The 13048-nt window shown below is 47.7% G+C and overlaps 1 protein-coding gene across 1 annotated transcript in view; it reads left to right on the top strand.

The window, feature by feature from the left end:
- LOC127036277 (collagen alpha-1(I) chain-like) overlaps window positions 1-13048 on the top strand; it is an 83110-nt gene that overhangs the window by 21155 nt on the left and 48907 nt on the right. Inside the window, exons 14-17 of the mRNA XM_050927087.1 lie at window positions 557-601; window positions 2348-2401; window positions 7217-7324; window positions 10606-10659. Of these exons, the coding sequence (XP_050783044.1) occupies window positions 557-601; window positions 2348-2401; window positions 7217-7324; window positions 10606-10659 (261 nt within the window). The remainder of the gene's footprint in view (window positions 1-556; window positions 602-2347; window positions 2402-7216; window positions 7325-10605; window positions 10660-13048) is intronic.

Genomic DNA, 13048 nt, shown 5'->3' with positions numbered 1-13048 from the left:
TGAGAGTACCACCGGGAGCGAGGGATGGCTCGAGCAGAGAGGCTGTGGGTGTTCCTGCTGGGATGAGCGGGTTGCAACCCAGAAGGAAGAGCTGGGCTTCCTGTCCTGACAGAGGACTGACAAAGGGTCTAGTACCAGGGTACGGTGAGATCAAAGCCGGGTTTTAAAGACTGTAGGCGCTGGGGTGGGTGTGTGTGATGTGAACTATGTCTTGGGACTTTTGGTTATGGACATTTGCACCAAGTTTTATTAATAAACTATGATGGCCTAGAAAATAATCCTCCATGGAGTTACTGGGGACTCAAAAGGGAAACTGAGGTGAAGGATCACTTGCAGGCTGTCCTGGGGCCACAAGGGGTGCCTCTCCCTTATACCTTGCCATGGGATCATCAGCAAAGACCTTCTGCAAATGAGACTGGTATTTCCTATTGGTCATGAACTTCAGACACTTCATTTTCTGGCACATACCTTTCACCGAGGGGGGATTTGAAGGCCTGTGTGGATTTTTGTGTCCTTTTTAAATGTTGCATTGACTGTCTCTCTCTTTCTTTTTCAGGGGTTGATTGGAATTCCAGGTTCAAAGGGACTCCCAGGAGACCAGGCAAGTCACTTGGCCTTAGGGTAACCAGATAGCAAGTGTGAAAAATCAGGATGAGGGGTGTAATAGGTGCCTATATAAGAAAAATCCCTGAATATCAGGACTGTCCCTGTAAAATTGGGACATCTGGTGAATCATAGAACCATAGGGTTAGAAGGGACTGCAAGGGTCATCTCCTCTAACCCCCTGCTGAGATGCAGGATTTGTTGTGTCTAAACCATCCAGACACAAAGCATTTATAATTATCACACAAGATCGTTATCCTGTGGTAAGAACACACCTTTTTTCCTTGTGTAGACTCATCCCAATTATTGAGGGAGTTGGATTGTTCAAGATCCCTGAAATGTTATCCCCTATCAGAAAGAACAGTGATACTTTTTATTCCCCTTGAATTTGAGTGTCTCAGAGCTCTCCATAAATGTTCAGACATTTGGCCTCCCTTCCCTATGTTCCTCCTCCCCCATTCAAGATATCACCCCCATTTTACAGATGGGGAAACTTCGGTACAGTTCAGCTCAGGTCACACTCAGTGAAACTATAACAGAGCTGGGAGTCAAATCCAGCTCTCCTGCTTCCTCTTCCTGCACTTTATGCTATGTGGACAGACGACGTTGTGCTTAGTTAGGAGGGGTGTTGGGTGTTGGAGCAAGTGAGTCTCTGGATAGAGTTTAACCAGGATGAGAGTCACCAGGGTGCAAGATAGTATGTTTGCTACTCTTGGACGTGGCCTTTGGGATCTTTCGGCAAACACAAATCGGGGTAGGCTGTACAGCACTGAAGGTCAATGCACTGACCTGTTACATTTTGGAGTTCTGAGTTCTGGTCCTTCCCTACAGAAGGTCACAGCTCAGAACAGATTGAGTGGCCTCCTCCTGGCTCTTGCTGTACATCACAAAAGGTCTGGCAGCAATCAAGGTAGCTGGTGCACACTGCTTGAAACAACAGTAGCGGGACTTGCTGTGTGTCAGCGTTGAGCTTTGTGTGTGGAAGATTTCCAACTGTCTGCTCATGTCATGCCCCAATTAAGAAGTGTGTGTTTGAGTTAGGGGGTAAGGGCAGGGATCCCAACATAAAGCAGAAGGGAAGTTACTTTATTTGTTAATTGCAATGCAGGTAGTCCTTCCTTCTGTCTCAAGCAAGTAATATTTGCATCAACTCCAAACTACAGGAGGTCTACTGTTGATCTCCTTGCCATCAGGGGCGGCTCTAGCTTTTTTGCCGCCCCAAGCATGGCAGGCAGGTTGCCTTCGGCAGCGCCTGCAGGAGGTCCGCTGGTCCCGCGGCTTCAGCATACCCGTCACTGAATTGCCGCCAAAGCCGTGGGACTGACAGACCTCCTGCAGGCAAGCCGCCGAAGACTGCTTGACTGCCACCCTCACAGGGACTGGCAGGGCACCCCCTGTGGCTTGCCACCCCAGGCACGTGCTTGGAGTGCTGGTGCCTGGAGCCACCGCTGCTTGCCATACACTCCTCCTCCACCATTTTACAGGGGTGCTAAAGGTACCTGCGGGGGTCTAAAGTTCCCCGAGTATCTGGCACGTAGGGTCACATTGCAGCTTTCTGGTCTGGGTAGAAAGGAGAGTTCCCTTTCTGCCTGTGGAAAGATCCCTCAAGAATGAGCTTTTGATCAAAACCGGTGAAAGCTTCCTCTCCGATGCTGAAAACAGATCACTGTGCTCCTCAGCCTTGGGGAGCATCATGGTTCGTTCTTCTGAGAAGCTGCACATTTAACGTGTGCTCTTATTACAGGGTGGTGAAGGCACAGATGGAGTGAAAGGGGACATGGGAACCAAAGGAGACAAGGTACAGTAGACCCAGTGGCTGGCATTCAGAGGGTAATTTCTATCGCTTCCCCATTCCTCCTCACTGCTTAAATGTGGCCATGTTGTCTCAGAGCATGTTTGATCTGGTTGTATTGTACTAACAATTAGATTGAGTTCTCTGCTGGCACTTTAAGAGTAAACAATTAGAATCACTAGGCACCTTTATTCTAGCACCCTTCTTGACAGGGTGAGTCTCTGCTCCTTGTACACAGCAGCCTCACTAGGAGGAGGTTTGTATAAAGAAGATCCCACCATGCCAGGAAAGTTACTCTAGCAGTCACTTGCTGAAATTCTGGACCCCCTTTCTTAACATTCTTATAGGTAGCATTGCCAGTGTCAAGTAATCGAAACTCCTGAGTCAGGCCCCCTAAAATCATGATCAGCTAAAATTCTTGATTTTTTTGTTTGTTTAAAATTTGATTCTTTTATTTGAGTTCTGGTTTATGAGCCTTTAGGAATCAATGTTTTAAGCTTTTTCCATGGGTATGAGTGCTAGATGCTTACTCCCCTCTGGTTTTCTTATTAAATGGAAGCTGTGATTTTCATGTAAGCACGTGACTCCAGAAGATGGGGCTTTAAGCCCCAATATTATGAGGCTTATTATAAAATCATGAGCGTTGGCAATGCTGCATAGAGAGCTAAGTTAGCCGGACCTCCATCTGGGAGCCCAGGCCCACAGCAATGGGGTTAGTGTGGTTCCCTTTGCAATAGAGGGTGGGCCAGATGTGGGAGCGCCACACAGGATATACGCCACAGTACAGAGCTAACTTTTTCCAGGAGCCCTCTAGAATGGAGTAGGTGGGGCATAAGGAGGACAGGGAGGGGGCCAGAAGATCTGCCGTTGCCCAGATACTCCTGTCCTTCATCCCTCTCCAACACACAGTGTTCTCAGCACTGCAGCTCAGGTCTGGGAAAATTCCTCCCACCATGGCTCTCCTGTGCCTCTGCCCAGCCTAGCTAGTCCCCTCTGGTACTGGATTAAGTTCACATCGGGATGCAGTGTTTAATAAGAGGCTTGATAGCAGGTGAAGTTTCCCTGGCGAAGACGTGGCTGCAGGGAAAGACAAGCTCTGAGCTCAAGGTCATGAGAGAACCATTGATAGTGCCTCTTGCTCTGCCAGTGGAATTGGATATCCCTGGTCACTGTCTCCTGAGTTCCTTGCTGCAGCGAGGAGGGGCTCTTGCTCCCAGCTGGATGTAGAACAGGCTCAGGGTTCTCCAGCCCTTTGTATTTCTCCTGTTAGCATGAAGCAATTTGCGTTTAGTGACATGGAAACACATCACATGTCAGAATAAGGATTATGGAAGCTAAAGTACCAATGGCAAAAACCGCCCCTCAGCTGGGCCCGGAGAGAACCAGTCTCTCCCTCAAACAAGAGGCCAAACTCACAGAGGACTAGACGTGGGGCAAATTGCCCAAATGGCCAAAGATGAACCTGACTCAAATAGAAAAGATTCTGCCCTGACTGAGCCTGGAAGACCAGGCTGACAGGGGCTCTGGCAGAGCACAGACAGGGGAATTCCACAGATCCATCTATCTAGGTATTTACATGGGCCCATCACCACAGTATCAACACCTCACGGTCACTAATGGAAGGGGGTTTACTTCCTGTGAGATCTGGCAGCCTCATCCCTGTTGTGCAAGTGGGGAACTGAGGCATAGGGTCAACTGACTTGTCCATGGTCACACAGGAAACGCTGTGGCTGAGCTGGGATTTGAAGCCAGGTCCCTTGAATCCCAGTCCAGCACCATATCCATTAAAATGCCCTTCCTGCCAGAGAATGGATCTGTGACCTGAAAATGTCCTGCCCAGTCCCCATTCAGATGGGACTGTCAGCAGGAAGGAATGGATCACCTACCTGACCTCAGCTGGCTTGGCAGGTCAGAGGTGGGGAGTGATCACTCAAATATCTGGGGTCTGGTATATTCTCCCTTAGGCCCTTGAAAACAGAGGATTCCCCCACTCCTGATTTCATGTTTGATGCTTTGCCTTCAAAGCAGAGGCCTTGCTGTGAAAGCAATGGCCTGTGTATTTGCTCTAGTGTCCTGAATGTAGAGAACAGGTTTCATGCGATTCTCCGGGGTCTATCCTGAAAGAGAGCTAACTGGGGAACCTGGAGCACTGCACCCCAGAGCATAAGTGGGGTGCAGTGCTCCAGGTGCAGTGCTTCAATCCTGGATTGAAGTGGTTTCCATGATATCCAGGGTTTACAGTTTGGTTCAATGGCTCTCGGCACCCCACTATTCAAATTGTTCTAGTGCCCCAGAATAGCACTCACAGATCAAACAGAGAATACTAAGAACATAAGAACAGCCACACTGGGTCAGACCAAAGTCCATTTAGCCCAGTATCCTGTCCTCTGACAGTGGCCAATGCCAGGTGCCTCAGAGGGAAAGAACAGAACAGGTAATCATCAAGTGATCCATCCCCTGTCGTCCATTCCCAGCTTCTGCCAAACAGAGGTTAGGGCACCATCCCTGCCCATCCCGGCTAATAGCCATTGATGAACCTGTCCTCCATGAACGTATCTAGTTCTTTTTTGAACCCTGTTATAGTCTTGGCTTTGACAACATCCTCTGGCAAGGAGTTCCACAGACTGACTGACTGCACTGTGTGAAAAAATACTTTCTTTTAAACCTGCTGCCTATTAATTTCGTTTGGGGACCCCTAGTTCTTGTGTTATGAGAAGGAGGAAATAACACTTCCTTATTTACTTCCTCCACACCAGTCATGATTTTATAAACCTCAACCATATCCCCCCTTAGTTGTCTCTTTACCAAGCTGAAAAGTCCCAGTCTTATTAATCTCTCCTCATACGGAAGCTGCTCCGTGCCACTAATCATTTTTATGCCCTTTTCCGAACCTTTTCCGGTTCCAATATACAATACTACCTTGGAGAAACCCTTTGGCGCATCAGTTACCCAATTCCCACCTGTTAGGCCTTTCAGATGCTAAGCCTGAGAACCTCCTCCCACGTAGCAAGGCAGCCAGAGAGAGCAGCACAGGTATGGCAGGATAGGGCAGTAGGTTATGAGGAGGTTTGTGGCTGTTCATCTGGTTTAACTAATGGCCTGTCTACACTAGAGCATTGAACTGCTGCAAGGTTAAACTGAGCTGCAAAGTGTTTCTAGCCCTACTCGTTCCTGCATGTCTACACGCATTTCCCTGCAACTGACCCTGTTCACCATATTTCCAGGCCTGGCGCAGGTATACAGGTTGCAGTCTGGGCCAGGGCCTTTTCATGATTTACCCATGAGCTGTGGGCAAAGTGTGTGTGTGTGAATATCTCAAACCTTTTTAAAATGAAAATAATCACAATTCTTCCCCTTCCCCCTCAACCCAGTTACTGGCCCAATACTAAGTTTTGAGCCCTTGTCTGGATATGTGTCTCTGCCAGGGATGCGTTAGGCCAGGGGTCAGCAACCTTTCAGAAGTGCTGTGCCAAGTCTTCATTTATTCACTCTAATGTAAGGTTTTGCGTGCCAGTAATACATTTTAACGTTTTTAGAAGGTCTCTTTCTCTAAGTCTATAATATATAACTAAACTATTATTGTATGTAAAGTAAATAAGGTTTTTAAAATATTTAAGAAGCTTCGTTTAAAATTAAAATAAAATGCCGAGCCCCCTGGATCGGTGGTCAGAACCCGGACAGTGTGAGTGCCTCTGAAACTCAGCTCGCGTGCTGCCTTCGGCACGTGTGCCATAGGTTGTCTACCCCTGCTCTAGGCAGTGTCCAGAAAGGGAGGCGACTCTATCAGAGGGAGGGAGATCACCCCATCCCTACTTTCACTTTAGTGGCAGAATTTTAAGAAGGATTTCTTAGGAGCTTACTTCACTAGATGAACATTTGGCTGGAGCTCCCGATTGCTCTGTTCTCCTCATGCCCTGGGCAGATCTTTTTAATCTGAAAAGGACGTCATTTTTGGTGAGAGAGGCTGGTCCAGTGGCTAGGAGTTGGGCCATGTGGGTGCAGTTCTCTGCTCCTCCACAGACTTCCTGTGTGACCTTTGGCAAGTCACTTAGTCTCTCTGTTCCTTCTCTGTACGGTGGGAATAACCACATGACCCTGCTGCACAGGGGTGTCCCAGGAATAAATACATTGAACAGTGTGAGGTGCTCAGAACACAGTAATTGGGGACATATACATATTATAGATGGTCAAATCCTGCTCAGCCCCAAATTTTGGGGCGCTCTGATGAGGTGGAGCGGCGTGTCTTGTTTGGGCTTCAACCCACCGGTCCTGGTAAGGAGACAGGATAGGGTGTGGTGTTTCTGAGGAGGGCATTGTTCAGTGGTGTTGACTCTGAATCAGAGGTGGGAGTGAGTTGCCAAGTTCAGAACTGGGTGTGGATCCAAAGTTCAGGGTTACTTGGATCCGGGGAGTTGGTTGAGGTCTATCTAATTTCCCAGGGCTTGGGCTAGAAGGGACTTGCCAGGAATAAAGAACAGCTGGTGGTCGTGGCTGCAGGACAAGCTGGATAACAGGAGGCATGTTCTGGTGACCTTGATCAGAGAAGGGGCATTTAGGGTTAATTAAGGCTGTTTCCTTTTCCACTTTATTCTGCCATGAATGCAGCATGATGAGATTGAAGAGACCTGAAGATAAAAGAAGATGGGCTATCCAGAGGGGGAGCGAGGAGATGGCTGCCCTGAGGAGTTAGGAGCTGAGATAGTCACGCTATTTGCTTATTACAAAGACCTCATCCGTTTTCATCTCCGTTCACGCCAGTGCAAGGGCAGCAGGAGGTGCAGCCAGGCCCTCCATGATGTATTTGTATCTTATTGCTTCCAGGGAGAACGTGGGCCACAGGGGATGAAAGGGCCCCCAGGAGTTCGAGGTCAAATGGGTCTGCAGGGATTTCCTGGACCCAGAGGGCCAGCTGGACCCCAAGGACATGACGTAAGGATTCTTTGCTTCTTGACATTGGTTATATGTTGTGTTGCAGCACAACATGCAAGAGAAAATATCTTTTAAGTGGTGTCCCCTCCCCACCTTGAAACATCCCCGGGAGAGCAGGGTACGGTGCTTGGCTGCTTTGTCAGTGGCCAGTGAGTCTACACTTATCATCCATTTACACTTTCCCACCCTGCAACTCAGCCATGAGTATATTGTGCTTTCCTTTTAAAATTGATTTTCTGGGAGAAGCTGGGTTCTTAGGCCTTTACGTTCTGCGGGTGCAATTTATCAGTAGTTCTATGCACGAGTGGTCTAACAACATGGACAGCGGGTTGATATCAATTGTCCAAACCTGGGCCCTGAGGTGTGGCACTGAAATAGCATTTGAGATTCAGAGCATCTTCCTGCAGGGCAATTGGCAATTATGGTGCAGGTGTGAATTATAGGCCCCAAGCAGGTATTTGATTCCACGTTAAAATGAATCCGAAGGTCACGTTTCCCAAGCGGCAGATGGAGAATTGCTCTAGAGGCAGGTATGTATTTAGGAACCTCATCCCAGATCTCACTGAGTTTATGGTTCTGCTGAGCCATTGCCCAGTCTTGGTGTAAGCGGGTTGCTGAATACGCTTCCTGCCTCTCGGCAGAAAGGACCCAGACTAGAATCGTTGCCGTGCCTTGGCTCCAAATGCTTCAGCTTCCCCATTTCCCCACTCCTTTCTCTTGACTGACTGTCTGTAACCCTTGATCCCATCCCACAGCCTACAGTCTTGCTGGGAATCTCAGCTGCTTTCCTCCTCGCCTCTCTCTCCCTCTGGATTAAACCCTGGCATTCTGCCCTGCCCAGACTCACTTGTAGCTGACTCTTCCTGAGACAGTTGGTGCAAATATTTCCACGCGCTACAGTTCAGAACGTTGCAGCTCTCTAACTGACCCAACTTTTTCCTCTCAACAAGTCGTCATGAAAAACACACGATGCACAAGCACCCTCTAATGGTGAAGCGCCATGTGCTTTAAAAACACGTGTACTCTGCTTATTGCCATTTTCATGTTGTCCGACTAATGCAAATGTCACTTTCCATAGTGAATGATAAATCTCATCTGCCATAAGCTTCCTACCCTAGAAGAAATGCCAAGGAGAGTTTATTAACTGTCTCCCTCGCTATCATTACTATCGAACTGCTGTGAGAAGTTGAACATATATCCTGTTATTTCTCTCTAATCAAGTTACATCTTCCTGGGGAGAAACTTAAAATGAGAAACGAAGGGGTACACATGCACAAATAGAGATGCTACCTTGCTCTTAAACCCTGCAAAGAGGTACTTAATCCATTGGCAGAGTGGATTCAGTATCAGATAATGGGCCAGGTAGAAATTAAGGGCCAAATTCTCAGCAGGTGTAAATTGGCACAGGTCCACAGGACTTGTCCTAATTGCCCTGGAATTGTCCCATAGCAGTCTATGTAGATGATTCTAAATTAGACAATTGAAAGAGCCACTAGCAATGCAGCTTGGTGCAAAATTGTGGCCAAAGGCAGGAGCTCAATGGATTTCCAATGTGTTTTTTTGCAGTGAAATTGCCCTTAATAATATCCTTGTGCGGGTCTCAGTGGTTGTTTCTCCAGATCAGACCTGCTCACCACTTTACAAGTATTTTGAGATTGTGCAGTTTGCAGATTGCTCTTTCTAACTGCCAGCCCTTCAAACCGAAGCTGAGATCAGGGAGTGAACCTCTCTGGTTCTTACACCACTAAAAATAAAGAAGCTGCCACTGGAATTTTGTTAGCAATGAAGAAGGCAGAGATTGCCAGACCAGCTCGAAAGCAGGGCTCGTCTAGTTCAGGCACCTGTCTCCAGTCAGTTACACCTGGCCAGGTGGAACACTCCTTAGTGTGTGAGACCCGAGAGGGTCAAAGCTTGAGGTGCTGCAAGAAGGAAGCTGATTTAAAAAGCGCTTTCTCATGCAGTGCAGATTTCAGTGCCGAGTCTCAGGGCAGGGTGGACGCAGCAGGAAGCTGAATATTTTAACATAGAATTAGATCCTTGCTGATCTTTATCTTTGCATGTTCAAAAACACAAGAAAGATGAGAGAAGGGGCTTGTTGTTTCCCCTTTGCCTTTCCAGGGGTAAGATAGCATTATTCTCAGACAGCGTGCTATCTCATTCAGGCCCTGGAGTTGGCCTCCTATGAGCTCTGCTTAGGCATTCACTGGTCAGATTGGATGCATTCTGAGAGAAGGATAACTCAGCAGAAATCCTCTCCCTACTGCACAATGCCCTTTCCAGCTTAGTATGCAGCAGGCCCCATCTCAAAAGAGTATCTGCTTGCAGATAGTAGCTTCATGCATTTTACTGTGACAAGCCCACAGCCATCCTGGCCTTTTGTGTCCCTCGAGGCAGGAGGGGGGCATTAAGAGATCTAGACCAGTGGTTCTCAAACTAGGGCCACCGCTTGTTCAGGGAAAGCCCCCGGCAGGCCGGGCTGGTTTGTTTACCTGCCCCGTCTGCAGGTTCAGCCAATCGCGGCTCCCACTAGCCGTGGTTCGCTGCTCCAGGCCAATGAGGGCTGCAGGAAGGGCGGCCAGCATGTCCCTTGGCCCGCGCTGCTTAATCATCTTAATTCAACTTCTTGGAAACAAACGCAGTTCGATAATCCTGGTGATTGTTAGCCCTGCAGCAGTTCCTCCTTCATTTTTGGCCCCGGTCTGTTTTCTTTTCCTACCAAATAAAACACTGAAGGGTTTGTTCTCCGTGCCATGCTTGGGAGGGGACAGTGCTGGACTGCTCAGCAGTGGGCTGCTTCTCTCTTTGCATGGAGGACATGGTGACTGTCTCTCTTTACAGCATGTCTGTACGGCATCCAGCTCCATGATCCTTGATTGATGTCCTGGGCGTTACTGCAACACCAGTAATTAATTACCCCATGCCCCCTCTCTCAAGGGATCTCTTCCCTGCTGGATGGCCAGGGATATTTATGGTGAGACATCTCTTCTCTTGCTGAAGAGCAGGGGACCTGTGACTGTGGGTAACACACTTGTAAAGTTGCTTGTGCATACAGCTTCTCTCTCTTTGTACGTTATGTAGGTAAATCCCCCTGGAAAGCAGTGTCCGGTGCATTGGCGTGTACTTAGATCGGCAGCATTTCCAAAGATGAGCTGGAGCCTGATCCAATAATATTGAATTCAAATATTGCCTTGCACACAGCAGACTGTCTCCGACTCGTTACAGAAATGATTTTCCAAAGGTTGTCTTGACTGTCTTTTAATTCTGCTTCTTTACCCTTTTAGGGGAAGGAAGGACAAATAGGCCCACCTGGCCAGAACAACAATGAAGGGCCGAAGGTCAGTGTCACCATTATTTCTTCCCTCTCCATTTTGTCGTGATAAATCCTTTATGTAACGCTCTTCATCCATGGATCTCAGAGTGCTTTAGGGTTTGTCTACACAGCAAAAACCCAGCCCCATGGCAGCGACTCTCAGAGCCTGTTCAGCTGGCTTGCGCTGCAGGACTAACAATAACATGTAGATGTTTGGGCTCGAAGACCCTGCCCCCTCGCTGGGTTTCAGAATCCAGGCTTCAGCCCGAGCCCCGATATCTACCCTTCTATTGTTAGCCTCTCAGCGTGAGCACCAGGAACTCGAGTCAATTGACCCTGACTCTGACTCAGTGCCGCTAGGTTTTTTTGCTGTGTAGATGTAGGCTCATTGACAAATCCAAGCCACTGAATTTAAACAGGGTTTGGGTGCCTAAGACCAATAGGCTCCTTTCAAGATCCCAGCCTCTACAAAGACAAAGTGCCATCCCCGTTCTGCAGCTAGGGAAACTGAGGCACAGAGAAGTGAACTCTCAACAGAGCCATACCACCTATCTGTGTGCATGATTGTGGAAGTTGGGAGGCTTGATAAACTCTCTTTAGAGCAAGGCTGGGTGTTGTCAGTGCTATAGCATTTTAGTACATAGCTCTGTATTGAGGAGTCTTATGCTTAAATGGATGCTGCCAGCTTCAAACGCATGTAAAAACCAAATGTCCCATGTTACAAATAACATCATAAACTGTGGAACTGTGGTTGTGGAGAGGGGAAATAAAACCTCTGCTACTCTTCCCCGGTTGCTATACTATAAACATTTGGCTACTTTTACTTTTTTTGTATTTGCTTTTCACTGTTTGCAATTCACCGAACTGACTGTCATTATCCAAGCTGAGAGATTTCATTTGTTTCTTGTCATTTTCCACTTTCCATTCTCCTGCACTGTCATAACGCTGCAATATTTGGGTTTGCCAGCACTGAAAGCAAATTAATTTTGACTTGTTAAAATAAAGGTGTTTTTATTGGGTTGGGGGGTGGAGGTTGTGGTTTGTGTTTTTGTTTTGTATTTTTTCATTCAAGGAAACATTTATCTTTGGTCTTAGATTTCATAAGAGTATTTGCATAACCTAAACGTCATAATTGATCTGATGGAGTCCTTTTATAAAAGATCTTGTTCTGTTTGTAATATAGCTGGCAGTGGGTCCTTCACTGTTTCCCAACATGTAGAGGGTGTCCTCTTTTGCAGGAGTGGAAGGCCCAAAAATACATCTCAATTGCTCTCTGCAGTGGCAACGTTCATTTTCTTAAAGGGGATCAGGTGGGATTGTACTGGGGGCGGCGAGCCAAAGCAGCCACTTGTGCTGCGGAGCAGCGCTAGCACATGTCTGTCTACTGGGCTGGGAAGCGTGCTCCTAGCTGCAGAGTAGACCTAGCTAAGGGCACGAGGCCAGCTTTAAAGTGGATTTGTTTACGCTGGCTTTTTCCTGATAGGTCCCTGTTTAGGAAAGGTTTGGGTAATGAACACAAAGGAGTTGATCATATTTTATTCTACTGAATAAGAGTTTCCCTGTTTTCAATATTCTCTTTGTCCTATCCAAAGAGAGTTTGAGATGGTATTTTGGTTGCTATTTTTTTGTGTGTGAAGTCTGTGCTGATTCCAAGATGAAATGATAGTGACTATATCCTGCAGCCCCATCTGTGAATCTGCTTGACAGATTTCAGGCTGTGAGACTGTGTGACCTCCACTTGGTGCATTGCCTAAAAAGGGGAAAACCCTCCTTCCTCAGTGGAGGCAGAACTGGCGGAGTAATGGGCTACAAATAAATCTGACCGGTAGAGGAGGGGGAAAATACTGGCAACCACCTTCCACCTCTGTATACCCATTCACCCCTTGCACACACAGCCTCTCTTTACTGATATGTGGGTGTTGGCATAACAGGAAGCCCTGTGATCCATAGACATCCAGCAGAGCTGTTGCCTAGCCTGGCACCCCAACTGAACCTTTAGGCAGAGTTTCAAAATATGAAGGGGGTGGGAACTACACCTTTCTCAGGGTGAGGTTTTGGCACGTGTTGATGGTCTTGCTCCAGCTTGTGTCTGCTGCTCTCATAAGATTTCGGGTTCAGCTGTGGCCCTGAGCAGACAGCACTTTTGGAGACTTCCAGTGACCTGGTAGTTCTCACATTTCCAACCCAGACTATCTAGGACTCTGCATCCTGGCAGCTTGGGGGTTTCAATAAGTGACAGGCACATACAAAAAGTCATGTCTGTCGCCACCCCTCCGCATAACAGTGCTTGCTGGGCCCACCATCTCCACTTGCCCAGCTTGGGACTGATGTGGCTTGTAATGTAAGCTCTAGCTGGACCCTGAGGCGTAACACGCATTACACCCATTACAGCATCATTTCAGCAGGAAAATCCA

The sequence above is a fragment of the Gopherus flavomarginatus genome, chromosome 17 (genome assembly GCF_025201925.1).
Source record: "Gopherus flavomarginatus isolate rGopFla2 chromosome 17, rGopFla2.mat.asm, whole genome shotgun sequence".
NCBI lineage: Eukaryota > Metazoa > Chordata > Testudines > Testudinidae > Gopherus > Gopherus flavomarginatus.
The sequence above is the reverse complement of the archived record's forward strand: the minus strand, read 5'-3'. Positions and strand labels throughout refer to the sequence as shown.